The 18,343-nt window shown below is 46.4% G+C and overlaps 1 protein-coding gene, 1 long non-coding RNA gene and 1 pseudogene across 5 annotated transcripts in view; 2 read left to right on the top strand and 1 right to left on the bottom strand.

Annotated features, from left to right (window-relative positions):
* The window catches only part of CASP9 (caspase 9), a 32,942-nt gene extending 26,228 nt beyond the window's left edge, over positions 1–6,714 (bottom strand). Inside the window, exons 1-3 of one of the 4 annotated variants that reach the window (XM_069078818.1) lie at positions 6,433–6,714; positions 5,207–5,278; positions 748–961 (exon numbers count right to left, since the gene is read on the bottom strand). In XM_069078818.1, coding sequence (XP_068934919.1) covers positions 748–961; positions 5,207–5,278; positions 6,433–6,564 — 418 coding nt within the window. In that variant the 5' untranslated portion in view covers positions 6,565–6,714. The remainder of the gene's footprint in view (positions 1–747; positions 962–5,206; positions 5,279–6,432) is intronic. The other 3 variants (XM_069078816.1, XM_069078814.1, XM_069078815.1) reach the window with 3 other exon arrangements.
* A 3,640-nt stretch (positions 6,715–10,354) lies between these two features.
* Positions 10,355–13,726, top strand: LOC138154235 (V-type proton ATPase subunit S1 pseudogene; annotated as a pseudogene).
* A 295-nt stretch (positions 13,727–14,021) lies between these two features.
* LOC138154234 (uncharacterized) lies at positions 14,022–18,343 on the top strand. Its single transcript, XR_011166582.1, has 2 exons — positions 14,022–14,672; positions 17,836–18,343. It is a non-coding gene; the product is annotated as an uncharacterized lncRNA (long non-coding RNA).

Genomic DNA, 18,343 nt, shown 5'->3' with positions numbered 1-18,343 from the left:
CTCACAAAAATCCTAGGAGATAGGTGTTCTTATTATCCCCATTTTACAGATCAGGAAATTGAGACAAAGGGCAGTGACTTGCCCAGGGCCATACAACTCTTTGAACTCAAGGGCTTCCTGATTCCAGACCCAGCACTCTTATTACATCACCTAGCTGTCTGAGATCCTGTAGGGCTATGAATTCCATACAACATGGATGAGGCAGGTCAAACTAAATGACCTCTGAAGTTCCTACCAATTTTTAACATTTATGGTTCTACAGAATTGGTAAAACCACTGCATGTTTAAAATCTAACTCCTTAAAAATGTTTCACCAGGTTTGTAGTAAAACAAGAATGGACAACCTTAAAAGTATTGAACAGCCAAACAGTTATCCTATTCATTCTCTCTAGACCCCAAGATCAAGAGTATAAGTTATATTGAATTCTGGACAAGGACAGCTGGCCTTTATATAGTGCTTCATAATTTGCAATGGGCTCTACAAATATTATTTCATTTGATCCACCCCAACACCTGGGAGGTGGGTGCTGTTGTTATCCCCATTAATAGTTAAGAAGACCAAAGCTGACCAAGGTTAAGTGACTGCTCAGGGTCATACAGCTACTGAACTTGGAGTTTTCTGACCCCAGGGCTGGTGCTTTGTGCACTATGGCATCATCCAGCTGCCTCTGGATCTCAAGGAACCCAGAGTCCTAACTGGCACCCCCGACCTTCAGTAGCTACACTAGCCCATCTTTTAATACTTACAAGTATTGGTTGGCTCCCTACTTTTGACTATTTCAATTGGCTTGAGGTCAACAGGGACCAGTTGCTGGGTTGCGTTACTTTCACGAAGGAGAGTTGCTAGAGCCCACTGGCCGGTGTCTTCTAGGCAAGAAATGAATATGGGAAGAGCACACCTCCCTCGTGTCTGAAGATCTGTGACCAACTGCCTGGCCTGGTCTCTCCGAGTACCAGCCGTCTATTTGGAAAAATGCATAGAAAGGAGATTTATCATTCAATAACATGGTGAGTTCCACCTTTTCTCCTTTTCCCAACTTATCAAGACTATGTAAACTGCACTCATTATTTTTAAATTTTAACAATATTTTATTTTTCCCCAATTACATGTAAAAACAATTTTTAACATGTTTTTTTTTAATTTTGGTTCCAAATTCTATTCCCTCCTTCTCTCCCCTCCCTGAAATGGTAAGAAATTTAATATAGGTTATACATATACAATCATGTAAATCATTTCCATGTTAATCATTTTGTACATAAATGATAAAACTCGAACAAAATTAAAAAAAGAAAAAATAATAATATGCTTCAGTCAGTATTCAGACAACATCAGTTCTTTCTCTGGAGGCAGATAACATTTTTCATCATAAGTCCTTTGGGGTTGTCTTAGATCACTGTATTGCTGAGAAGAGCTAAGTCATTCACAGTTGTTCATGGTACAATATTGCTGTTACTATGTACAGTGTTCTCCTGGTTCTGCTCACTTCACTATATATCAGTTCATATAATTCTTTCCAGGTTTTTCTGAAATCATCCTGCTTGTCATTCTTATAGAACAATAATATTCTATTACAATCATATAACACAACTTGTTCAGTCATTCCCCAATTGATGGGCATCCCCTTGATTTTCAATTCAATACCCAGCACAAAAAGAGCTGATAAAAATATTTTTGTACAAATATGCTCTTTTTCCTTCTTTTTTTTTTTAAATCTCTTTGGGATATAGAGCTGCTAGTGGTATTGCTTGGGTAAAAGAGTGCACACAATTTTATAGCCCTTTAGGCATAGTTCCAAATTGCTCTCCAGAATGGCTGGATTGGTTCACAACTCCACCAACAGAACTGCATCGATTTTTTAAAAAGTCTTATTTGTAGATAGCCAAAAGATAATGAAGAGTTTTCAAAAGAAAAGGGAAGGAACAAATATTTATTTAGCACCTACTATGGACCAGGCACTATGATAAGCACTTTACAAATATTATCTTACTTGATCCTCAAAACAACCCTGGCAGGTAGGTGCTATTATTAACCCCATTTTACAGGCGAGAAAAATGAGGCAGACAGAGGTTAAACGATTTGTCCTGGGTCTCACAGCTAATACATATCTGAGGTCAAATTTGAACTCAAGTCTTCCTGAGCCAGCTCACTGCAAACTCTCAACACCCTGTTAAAAATGGTCCAATTACTAATGTGGAAATGTGTTTAATATGATTAGACATGTACAGCCTATATAAGATTGCATGCTGTCTTGGGGAGGGGGAATGGAGGGAAGGGGGAAATTTAGAACTCAAAATTTTATAAAAGTGAATATTGAAAACTAAAATTAAATAAATTTCTCTTTTTTAACTTTTTTTTTTGCTATTTGGAGGGCAATTGGGGTTAAGTAACTTGCCCAAGGTCACACAGCTAGGTTTGTGTGTGCACTAAGTGTCTGAGATCACATTTGAACTCAGGTCCTCCTGACTCCAGGACCAGGGCTCTACTCATTGAGCCACCTAGCCGCCCCAAATAAATTTCTTAAAAAAGATTTTAAAATGTAAAAAAGAACAAAATAAATAAAAATTAAAAAGGTCCAATTCACTATTAATAAGAAATTTCTCTTATTAAATTAATATAAATTAAAATAACTCTGAGGCTTGATCTCACCTCCACCAGGCTGGCAAAGATAACAAGACATTTACTATTTCGAGGTAAATGCTGGAGAGGCCATAGAACAACAGGTACACTAATGTACTGTCAGTGGGATTATAAATTGGCCCAACCATTCTGGAAAACAATTTGGAATTATACAAAAAAGGTCTCTAATTATACACACTCTTTGATGCTGCAATACCATTAACAGGCCTATTTCCCAAGGAAGTCAAGACAGAGGGAATGATAGCATATACACAAAAATGATTTCTAGCAGCACTTTTATAATGTCAAAGAACAAGAAGGAAAAATGAGTGTCCATTGACTGGAGACCAGCTTAAGAAATTGTCAATGGGGGAGGCTAGGTGGCACAATGAATAGAGCACCAGCCCTGGAGTCAGGAGGACCTGAGTTCAAATCCAGCCTCAGACACTTAACACAAAAACTAGCCATGTGACCTTGGGCAAGTCACTTAGCCCCAATTGCCCTCCAAAAAGCAAAAAAAAAAAAAAAAAGAAATTGTGAATGTAATAGAATACTAATACACCATGGGACATAGTGAGTTAGAAGGAATTCACAGAGACTGGAAATGCCTTGGATGAGCAAAGGAAGCAGAATCAGGAGAATGATTTACAAAATAAATACAATAAAAGAAAACAATCCAGAAAGATTTCAAAAGTTCTGTTGTGACTTCAGAGTGCTTGACAGTTGGCACATGCCTCTTGGCAACAAGTTAGACATGAGGAGGTAAGAAAGAATGAGGAATCCAGGATATGAGCCTGGGAAACTGGGCTCCAACCAGTTTGACATCAGAGAGAGAAAATGAGGCTCAAAGAAATTAAATTCCTTTGCAATTGTCACACATGGTTAGCTTCTGAGGCAGGAATAAATCCAGGTCTCTCCTGATTACAAAATGAACTTGGTAGTGACACAGCTTGGTACAGTAGAAAGGGTACTCATATTTGGAGTTTGATCCCTAGCTGTGACCCCTCCCTGTCTCCTGCTTCAGTTTTCCCTTCTATAAAATGAGTTATACTGTATTATTTCAAAGGTCCCTTTCAGCTGCAAATCTTGGAATCTCCCACCATATGATGTCCCTTCATGACAAATATTAAAGTATGGCAGTCTAGGGGTCTTGGGAACCCCGAAATGTGAGGGAAAAGGGCACAGGTCTGCCTCAAAAGAATGTGGGCACTCAAGTCTTCTTTCAGTCCAAGTAGTTTATTAAAACACCGATTGGGGTAGGTTAGAATCCTAGCAAGTCAGTGCCATGTGTAACACCAATACCAGTGAGCCGGAGCTTAAGAATCTGAGTAACTTATTGGGGGCAAGATCAACACTTTTATACAGAAAGATTGTGGGAAAATCTGGATGGGATCTAGGGGTGGCAAGTAGCCTGGGTTAACAGAAAAAGGGGTCTAGATGGGATTAAGGAGTGACCTGGGGTGGGCCAGGTGCAGACAATGAGGGCCACCCAAAGAAAGGGCAGTTAAAAGGATTATTAACTGAGATGGTGTAATGGGAATGCAAATTTGGAAGATCTTCCCTGCCCCTAGGTTAAAGTGCACCTGAAGCCTGGGGTGGGAGGCTTGTTTTTCAGTAGATACTTTTTGATTGGCCAGTGGGTCCAAAAGGTTGTTACATTCTCTGAGCCAGGAGAAGGCTATATAAGCCCTGATGTGTAGCTTTGTTTTGGGGGCTCACTTTGAGAAGTGTTCTGTGATCTGATCTGTATTCTGGGAAGCCGTTGTCCAGGCCCCCCCCCCCTTTGAAAAACCCAGATGTTGACTGGGTATGGATGTAATGGTTGGACAGTTTGGAAATCTGTCTACTTGATCTGTTTCTGTCTTGATAATTCTGCCTGTATGCTTTGAAGTTTGGGGTGTTGACCTTTTTCCCCTAAACAAGGTAAACGACATATGTCTGATTGATTAAAGTAAGCTTGTTAACCCATTTTGAGTTGCTTTCCTTTAACAAAGCAGATCCAAGAACCTGTATGGGCAGCAAACCCTGAGGACTCGCTTGGGGTGCTTGCTGCTACAGATGGGAGGTAAAGGCTGAGACTGAACCCTGTGAGAAAGTCCAGGGCCTTTTAGGGGTCCTTCATTAGCACCCCATCAAAACCCAAAGAGAATGTTGAGATTTGGGGTTTAGATCCCCAAATACCAACACACCGGGTCCTGCTGAATGAATTCAACTTCTCTCGGTCAAAGTAAAACAGTTTATTAAAGATTCACCATAATGGGTAGACTCTCAAGGCATCTAAGATTGAAAGTGGGCCGGAACAATCTGACACAGACTGAATGGGAGCTAGACTGAATCTCAGTGCCTTCATGGAGGCAAGATGGAGTTAATATATAGAAAGATTGTAGGAGGGATCTAGGGGTGGTCTAGAGGAGGGACTTGGGGAGGGTCTTGAGGAAGAATCTAAGGAGGGTCTTGATGGGACTGAGGTCAGACTCCAGGAATGGGATTAAGGGCGAAGGCTACAGAGAGATGAGGGACCTTGGTTTAAGTTTAAGTTAGGCTAGTTTAAGTGTAACAGATTGGGGTACAGATCAACATTTGTACTACCTGATCTGCCCAGCTTTGTGGAGAGTGCCTTAAAGTACCACTGGTCATTTGGGACACAGGAAGTCCTCCATCCTAGTAGGAGAGGAAAAGGGGAAGTGAGATGACACAGGAAAGGAGCACAAGAAATGTGAAGCATCTGTTCTAGGCCCTGTGGGATCTGGGTTGGACTGGGCTGCAGCAAGGCCGTGTGTGACACAATGGTCTGGGGAGTCGGTGCTCTCTCAGAAAGATCACTTCCCCTCTCTAACCCTGCATTTCTCCCTGTGTAAACAAAAAGAGTTAGACTAGATCAGCGGGTCTTAAAGTCTGGCGGTCCAACAGAGCGCCTCAGGGGGCCTATGAGATCAAAACTCATTTTATAATTATACTAAGATATTTTAGTTTCTAATACACCAAATATCCATAGACAACCACACACACAAAAGCTCTTAAGGGGATCCTTCATAATTTTTAAGAGTGTAAAGGGTCCTGACACCAAAAAGTTTGAGAACCACAAGACTAGATGATTCCTAAGAGCCCTCCCAGCTGTGACATTCTGTGTTCTAAGGCCCCCCAAGTCTGACATTCTGTGTTTTAAGGGCCCTCCCAGCTCTGACATCCTGTGTTCTGAGGGCCCTCCCAGCTCTGACATTCTCTGTTCTAAGGGCCCTCCCAGCTCTGATATTGTGTTCAAATAGAAGAATAAATGTTCAGAAACTGTCAGTGGCTACCTAGTCCCAGCCCCACCCTAAAAAGGATCTTCATTATAACATATCCAAAGAAGTGGTCATTAAGCCTTTGTTGAAGACTTTCAAAAGAGGGGCAACCCCACATCTTCAAAAGGTCTTCCCGCTTTTGACACTATGTTCTAAGAACCTCCCAGCTCTGACAATCTAGATTATAAAGTCCTTTATAACTGACATTTTAAGTTTCAAATTCCTCTGTGTGCCAACATTTTAGGTTCCAGGCTAACTTTGATTTCAATTCTCCAACATCCCATATTTCAGGTTTTCCTCCCAGAAAACTCTTTTCCTCTGGGCTCCGGCATCCCCTGTTCCGGGCTCCCTCCCAGCTCTCAGCTCTGGGCTCTGGCATCCCCTGTTCCAGGATCCCTCCCTGCTCTCAGCTCCGGGCTCCGGCATCCCCTGTTCCGGGCTCCCTCCCGGCTCTCAGCTCCGGGCTCCGGCATCCCCTGTTCCGGGCTCCCTCCCAGCTCCGCTGCTCCCCAAGCCAAAGCTCCTCCCCACCTGGATGTCCTCGATCATGTCGCGCGTGAACAGCTCCCGGGCCAGCATCAGATCCCAGAGCGGTTCCACCTGCAGCTCCTTGACCAGGCGCAGGCGGTTCCGCAGGAGGAGCTCCCGCTGAGCCTCCTCCATGGTCCTCCCCAGGGCGAGCTGGGGTGAGCCGCTCAATCCGCTGACCTCGGGACCAACCCGCCTGCTTCCGGGTCTGGCCCCGCCCAGGGGGCGTCTACACGCCGCAGCTCCCCCCAAGTCTTCGCTGGTTCTCAGCTCCCCTTTCTAGTACTTTGGGTACACCCCCGTTCCTCTTTTGTCTTCTCTTCTTTGGGTAGGGTTCTGTATTCCACAGCCCACCCCCCACCCCCGCCGCCTCCTCCTCCAACCGGACTTCTCCCACCCCTCTATCCTTCTTCCTTTACTCCCTTTACTTCCCTTACCCTCACTCCTTTCTCTCTTTTACTTCTCCTCCCCCTCCCCTGTGTCCTCTCATTCTGCCGCCCCTTTCTCCTCTCCTTCCCATTACACCCTCCTACTCTCCTTTTCCCTCTCCTCCATTTACCCCTCCCCTCGTTTATAAAACTCTTTTCCCTCCTCCTCCTCTGTCCCTCCCATTTAGACTTTTCCAGACACTTAGGGCTCTGGCCAGAGCTGCTTTCCTGGCTTAGAGCTGCCTTCCCTTAGTCTTCCATTAGTCACAAGGTTTGTTCCCCTCTTATTTCTCGCGAGGTAGAGTCTCATTTCTCCCTTGGTAGGTCGCTGATCTGCCCAGAGGTCTGTTTACCCTTCTTCCAAAGTGCGTCAGAATTACCCAGAGTTGGCTGGTTGTTGCTGTTTTTCATATCCTCTCTCCTTTCTATCTTGTCTCTAGGATGCCAGAAGCATCCTGTGATATATTTAACCCTATAACCACACTTGCAGAGCCTTTCCCCATCTATACCAACCACCACCCACCACCTGTGACACCAAAGACCTATCCTTTGAGCTGTCCTAAATCCTCTCCTCTCATTTAATAGGGATCCATCAATCAAGAAAAAATTATTATGCCCTTACTATTTGCCAAGTGCTAATCCCTGAAACTACAAAGAAAAGCAAAAAGAGCTTACATTCTAATAGGGGAAACAAGGAAATAAACAGGGTCACAAAAGATAGGTATAGAATGGATTGTTAGTGTTCAAGGGGAAGGTTCTAGCAACTGGGGGAGGAGAAAAGACCTGTGGCAGAATGTTGTCCTTGAGCGGAGGAGGAAGTGAGAAGGAATGAGGAATGAGGAATGTGCTGTGTTAGGAACTGGAAGAAGGTCAGTCTGGAGGAATTGTAGAGCTTGTGGAGGGGAGTAAAATGTAAGGAGGAAAAGCAGAAAGGGGCCGGGAGGTGAAGAGCTTTGAACGTCAAAAAAAAAGATGTTATATTAGCAATTGAAACTGCTCTCTCCAGTTTCCAGTAATTCCTTAATTGCTAAGTTTAACGTCATTTTCTCAATCTTCATCATTCTTGACTCCTCGGTAACCTTTGACATTGTCAATCACCCTTTATGGAGACTCTTTTTTCCTGGTTTTCCTCCTATTTATCTGAAGGCTTCTCAGACTACTTTGCAGATCTTCACCCAGCTCACTCCCACCTAACTGGGTGACCTCCAAGGCTCTGTTCTGCTCTCCTCTCTTTTCCTCTTCTCTCCTCTTCTCTCTCTAAACAATACTCCCTCTATCACTTTTCACTTGGTGATCTCACCAGTTCCCATGGATTCAATTATCTCTGTAGAGAGAATTCTCAGATCTGTTTTCCAGCCTTAATCTGTAGTCTTCTATCTCCAAATGCCTATTGAATACCATGAACTAACTGTCCCATAGTCATTTCAAACTATAAAATGTTATATTCCATATCAAAAGTGAACTCATTATCTTTCCCTGCAAAACTCTTCCTTCTTCCTGACTTTATTATTACTATCCATCCTTCCAGTTACTCAGGCTCACAATCTGGATGTCATCCTGTTTCCTCGCTCTCTCTCATCTTCCCATATCCAACCTGTCCAGGTTGGACATTGTATTCCATGTACACCCTCTTCTGTCCTTTGACACTGCCACCTCACTGGTAGACACACTTAGGTCCTTACTGGGCTACTGCCATAGCCAGCTGGCTGGCCTCCATGCCTAGTCTTCCCACTCTAGTCCAACCTCCACTTAGCTGTCAAACTGATTTTCCTAATGAGTATGTCTCATTAGCAAGTCACCACCACCACCCTCCTCCCCCATTCAACAAACTTCAGTAGCTCCCTATCACCTGCCGGTTCAAATATAAAATCATCTGTTTGACATTAAATCCTGCCATAACCTGGCCCCCTCCCACCTTTCAGCTCTTGAATTCAATGGCTCTGACCAACCTGCTGTTCCTCACAGAAGACAATTTCCTGAAAGAACATTTTCACTGTTGTCCCCATGCCTGGAATGCTCTCCCTTCTCATCTCTGCCTCTTGGCTTTCCTGGCTTCCTTCAAGTCCCAGCTAAAATCTCACCTCCTATAAGATCCCTCTTAATACTGGTACCTTCCCACAGTTGTCTCCAATTTATCCTGTATATATCTTGTTTGCACATAGTTTCCCTGTTGTCTTCCCTGTTAGACTGGGAGCTCCTTGAAGGCAGGATCTGGCTGTCGTTGTTGTTTTTGGGGGGAAGGAGGAAAGGAGGGTAGGTAGGAGGTCCTTTCTTTGTACCCTCATTTACAGGCATGTATCCCCTATTATGTGCCTGGCATATAATAGGCACTTAATAAAATGTTTGATCAACAAACAGCTGATCCAGGGTAATACTGATAGAAAAAAATCAAAGGGAAAATTTGAACCCAGAACTATCCTGAATCTAAGCCCAACTTGCTATTCATTATGCCATGCTGTCTTTACTAGGGTATAGCAGTCCCCTGATGGTTATCAATGAAGAAGAACATTCTGGATATGTGAAAAATTGGGTGATTATTTATTATCATTGTGATCCTCTCTATAGATTTAGATGCCACTCCTTTACACCTATCTGTTTGTTTATTCCTGTTGTTGTAGACAATTATGATATAACACTTATATTCCATATCAAGGCAGCTAGATGCCGGTAGTCAGGAAGTCCTGGGTTCAGAACCCACCTGGCCGCTATGTGACCCAGGGCAAATCACTCAGTCTGTGTGTCTGTCTGTCTCAGATGGCAGTAATAACACCTGCCTCACAGGCTTGTTGTGAGTGTCAAGTGAGAAAATGGGCAATTTGTAAATCTTAAAGAGTTACAGAAATACTGTTATTTTTATCATGTGAGAATAATTAATTACACAGTAGACACCATATTACATAAGTATGTATTAATAAAATGTATGTAATTATATGATAAACTATAACAACCTATTTCCAATTTTTACTGGGAAATGTAACACATTTTGATATCATCTGATGCTTCCAGTGACTATTCCTAGAACTTTGTCCTTCAACTGCCTCCTTTTCATTGTCAAACAATGTCCCACGAAGAGGCAACTCTGTGCAATTGCAAGAGCTTTCAGTGTGGAGTGAGAGAACCAGTCCCCTGAGCAAATCACCTCTCTTTGAGCCTCAGTTACCTCTGATGTAGGAGGGAGGTGGGGGAAAGGGTGAAAAATTACAAACTCAAAATGACTAAATGAAAACACGTTCCACATCCCTAATAATAAAAGCACATTTGAGGTTTTGCCGTGTGTTACACACACACACACACACGCTGGGGCCATTCAATGCTGAAGGATCTGTGCGAACGCCAGCTGCCCCTTCTTTCTGCTGCTCTCCCACCCTTCCCTCCTCCTCCCTCCAACTTAGCCTCAGCTACTCCCCCCATCCCCAGGGATGCGGTGGGAGGGAAGTCGGGGCAGCGCAGCCACGCCCTCCTCTGATACAGGACCAAGTTCTGCCAATATCTTCTCCGCTGCGGTAAGCTGTGGAGGCTGCGCACTGCGCAGGGACTGCGGTACCGGAGGCGGCGGCGGCGGCGGGCAGAAGCTGCAGATGCTGAGAGAATGAGCAGGGCGGCGGTGCTGCGGCCGCCGCGAGGCGGCCCCGGGCGCCGGCGCATCGCGTTCCTCCGGGGGGTGCTGCTGCTGCAGCTGCTGCTTCTGGCTCCGCGGTCGGAAGCCTCGGATCCTCAGGTGCCCCTGCTGCTGTGGTCCAGTTCCCCGGGTTTGAAGCCCTCGGTGGAAGACCCTTATGAAGGCCACATCTACACCCGTCCTGAACTTTACACCTGCCTGGACCCCATCTTAGAGAAGGGCCCCCAGACTGTACTGCTGATCCTGCAGGAAAAACTGAGGCTCGAGGACTTCACTGCTTTTGGTGAGGTGCTTGGCGACAAGCCCGACAGCCCTTTCCCCAACCTGCAGGAGGTCCTGGCAAGGGCCCCCTCCTCCTTGGTGCTGCCGGCTGTGGGCTGGTCTGCAGCTGCCACCTTGACCTCTTACCTGACCCAGAAGCTGGGCACCGGACCTCTCCATGTGGACCAGGCATCCCTAAGAGAGCTGAAGCTGAACACCACCCACCCTGTGCTGCTGCTAGTGTACATCCCCTCAGCTGCCAGCACTGACTTGGGGGCTCACAAGGAAGCCCTTGCTGGCCAAGATAAGATCCTTGGGCAGGTGCTGAGCAGGCTCCAGGCAGAAGGGAAACCCTACACAGCCCTGCTCACTGCTCTTCGGCCCTCCAGGACAGCCAGAGATTTGTCACTTGTGTCCAGGGGCCTGGGGCAGCAGCTCCTGGGGGAGAGCCAAGAATATAAAAGCCAGCCAGCCTGGCCCCCAGCCCTACCACCCGTAAGCTACAGTGACACGGAGCCTCGAATCCTCTTCTGGGCCAGGCACTTCTCGGTGAGCTATGACAGCCAGACACAAGACCTCACATCCCTCACCTTCGGAGCCCCAGAACTCAATTTGACTGGCTCCAGCTGGAACGACTCCACCGCCCAGCTTGTAATGACCTACAACAACCTCTTTGGTCCCTTCTTGAGGCTGAGATTCAGCATGATCAATCACTTCTACCCAGGCTCCCACCGGAGCTGGTTCACCATGGAGGGGCTAGAGATCAAGACCCACAACTCTACTGCCTTCTTCAGTTCTGTGCAGGTCATCGCACCCAGCACCTACTCCTACCACTGCCAGTATGTAAGCAGTGACCCCACCAAATGGGGCCTTCTGATGCCTCACGATCTTCGCTCCCCCTGGAGTGTAACTCTCCAGGATTTCCAGATCCAGGCCTTCAACCTGTCTGGTGGCAGCTTTTCAGGGGCCAGCGACTGTGCAGCCTTCTTCTCTCCTGCTATCTGGATGGGGCTGGTCTCTTCTCTCTTCATGCTCTTCTGCATTACTTTTGGGGTACATATAATCTTTAAACTCAAGTCCCTGAACCGTTTTGATGAATACAAAGGGGACCCCCTCTTTGAGCCCCTTATGGACTGATTGTAGGTTGTGTGTCTCTCTTCCTTGTCCCCTTGTCCTGAAAAGAGCCTCTGCTTTCACTGTTCTTCCTCAGTATCTAGGGTTCCCCATGTGTGTTATCCTGCCTATCCTCACCTCTCCCATCTAATTTAGCAAGAATTTTGGGGTGCTTCCTCTGTGCTCAGTGCTGGGGATATGAAGACAAAAATGAAGGAGACTGTGCTCTCAAGGAATGAGAGTTGCTTTGTTGCCTGCCCATTTGAGGGGCATCTGTAGATGGGGTTCATAGATCTAGAGCTGAGAAGGATCTTACAGGCCATCTAATCTGACTCCCTCATTTTACAACTGAGGAAACAGAGACCCAAAGGAATTAGGTGGTATCCCAAGGTCATATACCTAGTAAGTGACAGAGAGAAATGGGGTGGGAACCCATGACCTCCAACTCCATATTATGAATTTTTCCTCTGTACCATTTTGGCTTCAATCTGCCTTCCCTTCCCAACCATTGCCCATAACAAATATTCCCCACTGGAAATCCAGGAGGGCAAAGAAAAATGTAGATGAGAGCTTGGCTCCAAGTCTTAGGAATATCTTAATGCAATGAATCCTTGCTGGTATGGAAAAGGGAGACACCAAATAATACCCTCTTTCAATCCCCACATCTAAATCTAGGTCCCACTTAAGGGGTGAAGGTTGGAGGAGACACCAAGGCTATTTAAATCGCTTTTCCCTCCATGCTGGCTGCTGGCATTTCTCCCAGTCTCTCTCTCTCTCTCTCTCTCTCTCTCTCTCTCTCTCTCTCTCTCACACACACACACACACACACACACACACACACACACGCCCCCTCCGGAGGTAATGGGTTTCCCTTCAGCTAGATTACCACTTGTTGGCTACAGTGTCAGGGACATGATTGTTCAGGGTATAAATTTAAACAGATGATATCTTCCAACTCTAAGATCCTGTGATACTATCAAGAAGGGTTATACAGGGCAAATATTGTCTGCCTGCATGTGAGAGATTTTTGGACTTGCTTCTGGCAGAATTAGGACCTTGCATGATAGATGGCTTCTTTCCATAGGACTTGCATTTAATCTTGTATGGACTGATTTATATATTTGGTCTCCAATAAGGATTAATATCTCCCTCCTCCACCCTGGCACTTAGTATAGTGGCTGATAAATAGGGGGTGGGGGTTAATAAATGCTTTTTCATTAATTAAAGATTCCTCTTCTTGTCTACTGAGCCATAAGAGCTCAGGAGACTAAGGTAGACACAAAGGGCTTTCTTCCTTCCTGGCTGAGAATCACATAGAGTAGTTCCAGCTGGGTCCCCAGTGTTGGGTGAGAGAAGGGGCAAAAGCCCTCTTCTCTCACCTGGCCCCCACGCGGTCATGCAGTGGCCGCCCTTATATTTGGTGTTTGTTCTTACTTAACCTTTGGTGACTATCCCCTGGTGCATGTGTCCAGGACTGAGTGTGCTTGTGAATTCCCAAAGTCTGAAGATTACCAGAGGCGTGGGAGTGTGGCTGTTTATGTTTTCTCAAAGCAGAAGTGGTTCATCATGTGGGAAGCTTCTGCATCAAGAGTTTTACGGGCAAAGATCAGAGGTCGAATTCTGGCACTTGTTACCAACAAAAGGAGGACTAGGAATGGTTGGGAAGTGTGGGTTTCTGTGAAGACACTGGTATAATCGGTTTAGCACAAAATACTTTTTGTTCTGCTGAAACTTAAATGTTGGCCTCTTAATTTACTGTAACCAGATAGGACATAAATGGTGTAATTCCTTTTAAACCTGTTCTGTGATTGTGTGCTTTCTTTCATGTTCAGCAATTCTTTTAAGAGTAGAAATAAACGATTTGTTTCATAGCTGACCATTGTTTTTACTTTGAGTATCATTGTTTACCTCCTTCGTCTTGGTGAAAATCCTAGATTTGCAAGCCATTAACTGAAGGATCCCCCTGTAAAAGCGTGGGGGCAGGTACTGAGGGTTGGGAAGGGGGCCAGCATGGTCTAGGAGTCGGACCAGGGAGCCCCCTCTCTGGACAGTGCAACAAAGACCACACCTACACCCCGTAGGTGCTACTCGGTATATCCACCAAGGGCTGAGGATAGGCGTGGGATTAGACAGCGCTCCTGCCTTTAGGAGCTCTCGGGCACTACGTCATCCCTAAACCAGGGCGTGGGGGTGAAAACAAGAGAAGGCCAGCCTCTTCCTGACGTCACGGGGCGGGGCATTCCCTTAAAGGGCGACTCTGCTTCTTTCGCGCAGTCTTACTACGCCTGGGGGCTAGAGGGACTTGTGGTGGGGGTGCTGTTGCTAGGCAGAAAAACGGTTTTCAAAGTAACCCCGACCCGGCATGCCCCGCGTTCGCCCCTCCTCGTTAGGAAGCACGCAGCCGCTCTCTCCAACGCCGGACCCGGGGCTTCTTGTGTAAGGCCTCAGGACCACGCTCCGTGTCCATGGCGACGGCACTTGGGAAGGGCGGTGGGAGGGAGAGAGTGCGGTGCGTGCAGAGCCCCTCCCTGACCGGAATGAGGACGGCAGCTGGCGAGGCTCAGAAAAACTCTGGGCTTGGAAGGCTGGTGGTGACGAGGAGGGCACAGGCCCTTTAAAGAACCACGTGCCTCTCTGACGCTGGCCTCGCCTCGCGCGTCCCTGGTGGCCTTCCACTTTGGTCCTGCGGCAGAGCCAGGGCGGAGTCCGGAGGCGGCCTCTGTGGTACCGCTAGGCCGGCCAAGACCGTGCTATTCCCGGCGGCTGCCCCCGGGGAGGCCCCGGGGGCGGCCGCCAGGAGGGGACCACGACTCTGCTCCGGGGTAAGGAAAGACGGGTCTCCAGGCAGGCTGGGCGGGGCAGCGCGTTTGCCTGAGCCTGGGCGGATCCCTGCCTGCAGGGAGTCCGCGCCTGCTGCCTGCGGTAGGGCTTCGGGGTCCAAGGACAAGCGACGGCGTGGGAAACTGAGACCGGAGCCCTCCCCCCAGCCCCAACGCGCCCTTGGCCTTCCCTGGGGCAGGCGTGCTTGCGGGCTGTCCCTGGGCCCCAGGCCTCAGGCAAGCGCGGGGAGGGGTGGGGGGGAGGCGTTTGCGGTCACCGTTGAAATTGACATGCTGGAGTTGCGCGGCCTCCTTAGCTTTTCTGTCTCCTAACGGCCCCCGTTGGGGGAGCCCTGGGCGGAGTGCCACGGGCAACATGGGCACCAGGACCCTGCAGAAGTGCCGAGGCCCGCCTTGTTCTGAGCTTGAGCTGCGTCACCGTCAGCAAGCAAGACGAGACACCACTGGGCCCCACTGTGTTCTTAGTCCTCGGTGCCCCTTGAAATGCCCAGTTCAGCTTTGTCCTGTGTTTTTGCCTGCCTGGGCCTGTGACACAACTATCTCAGTGCAAAGAGGGAGTGGCAGAATTATCCCGAGCCGTGTATTCCTTTTTCCATCTTGTGATTTTAGCTAGCACCAGCAGAAGAGAAGGAATGCACTTTGGAGCAATCTTCAGCCAGCCATACCAGATTTCAAAGCCAGTTTGCCTTGGCCTCAGAAATCCCACTCTATTCCCTGGATAGTTTTATCTGCTCCCCCTTCTTTTTTTTATTTTATTTTTTAATTTTTTGCTTTTTTTTTTTTTAAGGAAGGAAGGTCAAGTGATTTGGGGTTAACCCCAATTGGGGTTAAGTGACTTGCCTGGGGTCACACGGCTAATTTGTGTGTGTCTTAAGTGTCTGAGGCTGAATTTGAACTCAGATCCTCCTGACTCCAGGGCCGGCATTCCATTCATTGCACCACCTAGCTGCCCCTCTGCTCCCCCTTCTTGATGTCCAGAATTGCCATACCATGAGGTTGCCAACCATGAGGTTGTATGAGGTTTCATTTCCCTGTTCCACTTTTTAACTATTCTGAAAAATGTAAGCAATCCATATTTTCATGTAATCTGACAGTTGGTATCATGACTGCCCTTAAAACACACCATTTTGGGGTCTTTTTGCCTTTTTCCTTATCCCTGTAAAGGCATTTCCATGGATGGACACCCAGGTATGATGGACAGGATGCTGAGTTTGGAGTCTGAGGATGAATTCTCTAATGAAATCCATGGGGGACCCTGGGCTAATGTCACTTCTCCCATTTGATTTAAGTTTTCTTAACTTACCAACCTTTTGAGAAGACAAGAAAAAATAAAAACCATTATTAATATGTATAGTCATTCTAAAAAAAAAAATCTCTCCATTTTCCCCATCCAAAAAAATGTAAAAAGAAAACATGCTTCATTCTGCCCTCTTAAGTTCAACAGTTTTCTTAACAGAGGTAGGTATTATGTTTCATGGTGGGTTTTTTGGAATTGTGATTGCGCATTGTGTTGCTTAGAAATGCTGTTTTAAAAATTCATTATCCAAACAGCACTGCTGTTATTGTATCAATTGTTCGGGTTCGTCTTTCATCATGAGGTATTCCCAGGTTTTCTCTGTAACCGTCCACTTCATCTTTTCTTTCAGCACAATGTGATTTCGTCACATTCGTGTCATATGACTTATTCAGTAATTCCCAAATTGATGAGTATCCCTTTATTGTTAAATTCTTTGCCACCAAAAAAGGAACTCCTGTAATTATTGTTTTGCAAAGGGTCTTTTACCCCTTTTTTTGAGTTTTGGGGTTGTGGATGTCAGAGGAACAATTCTGGGTCAAATGGTATACTTACTTTCAGAACTTTTTGCCCATATTTCCAAATTTCTTTCCAGAATGGTTGACCAAATTCACCAGTCCACCAATATTTTTCTCACACTCCCCAGCATTTCTCAGTTTCTCTTATCTGTAATCCTGGCCAATCTCATGTAAAGTGGTACTTCAGAATTCTTTTCATTCCCATTTCTCTAAGTAGTATTTGTCATAAGGTAAATAATAGTTTTTTTTTTCCATATGGTTAATAATAGTTTGGATTTCTTCACTAAAATCTACCGATTGTTATATATTGATGATTTCTCAATGGGAACATAGTGCTTGTTCTTAGAAATTTGACTCATTTCTCCATATGTTATAGAAATGACACCTTTAACAAGAAAACTTGCTGCTAAATTAATTCTTTCTCAATTTCCTACTTCTCCAACAGAATCCACATTGAAAGCACTGGCTATTTTTGTCATTGTTTCTCTTTCTTCACTTGTGTCTGTCACTCCATGACCTCTTTAAGGGTTTTTTTTGACACAGATATTAAAGTGGGAAAGAAAGTCAAGTTTACAGCTATTGATCCCTGGTCCCTTGTTCTGCCCCCAACAATCTTGCCTTCCTACCTTCTCCTCTTTCCTAGTGAAATGGGCTTCATGCTCATGCTTCTCTCCTACCTATACTTAGTTGCAGCATTCCAGGCTGCAGCTGAGATGAGAAAGTCCACCTCTGTGGTCAACCCCTACACTGAATGAGGAGAGAGGTTTTGCCAATCTATGACACCCTTTGCAAACCCTATAAATAGGGGTTATTTATTGTCGGAAAAGTAATTGGAAGGAAGCTGTGAAGGAGAGGCCTGGAGACCTCACAGGTCCTACAATGCAGAGGGTCTGCCAAAGAGTCTGGAATAGAAACTTCCATGTTTCTGTGCTTCCTCTCCCACATACCATTTGATCCCTCCCTGCTTCCATGGGAGGGAGGAGGAAAAGGACTTTGCAAGTGAGCACTGTTAGACTCGGGGAACTGAAGAGCCTTGGACCAGGGCCACTGTGGGGGAAGGCAAGTGTCCAAGCCAGGTCTTCCCTCTTGCTCCTGCCATTGTTCATAGACTTAATGGTCACATCTATAAGTGGTAGGCTGCATTTTGTTTGAGAGAATTTGCTCTGACAAATAAGAGAAGACTTGAGGTCGGCCAAACTATGGAAACATCTGGGGAGTGTCCTCTGTGGTGTCAGGAAGACAGAGGGGAGTTCTGAGATCCTCAGCATGTGTGAAGTCTGACACTGACCTTGTATGAAGTCTTTGCTGACTTAATGTTGACATTTCTTTACAGGATTTCCATCCACTGCTCAATGTGAGGAGTCCAAGTCCTAGGAAGGCCAACATCAGGAGATTGACAGTTGGTGATGTTCTCCAGACCTGGAGACCCTTTGGAGAGGACACATCTGTACCCCAGGTTTGAGAAGAGCCTCCAGACTCATCTACCCATCCTGCACCACAAGCCCAGCCTTGATTATTTCCCTGCCTATGATTGGCTCTTTGTCAACAAAGCAGACAAGCTTGCCCCCTCCCGCCCCCCAAATTGGAGGGTGGTAAAGGCTGCTTGTTAAAGCCTGCTGTGGGCTGTTCTGCAGATGCCACCTTGACTTCTTAGTTGCAGCAGAAATGGGAAGACAGCCCTCACCACGTGTAACAGACCACCCTGAGGGAGCTGAGGCTGAACACCCCGTACTCTGCCCAGCTGCTGAGGAGAGGGTGCCAGCCACTCTTGGCACCCTCCACTCCCCACCCCAGCAATGACACAAAAACATCCTAGGACCAGGGAAACCCAACTCCAGTCA

The sequence above is a fragment of the Petaurus breviceps genome, unplaced genomic scaffold (genome assembly GCF_028583685.1).
Source record: "Petaurus breviceps papuanus isolate PSGF00001 unplaced genomic scaffold, PetGlider_PUasm1.0 91041, whole genome shotgun sequence".
Taxonomy (NCBI): domain Eukaryota; kingdom Metazoa; phylum Chordata; class Mammalia; order Diprotodontia; family Petauridae; genus Petaurus; species Petaurus breviceps.
Note: the sequence above shows the minus strand (reverse complement) of the source record. Positions and strands in the feature narration are given on the sequence as shown.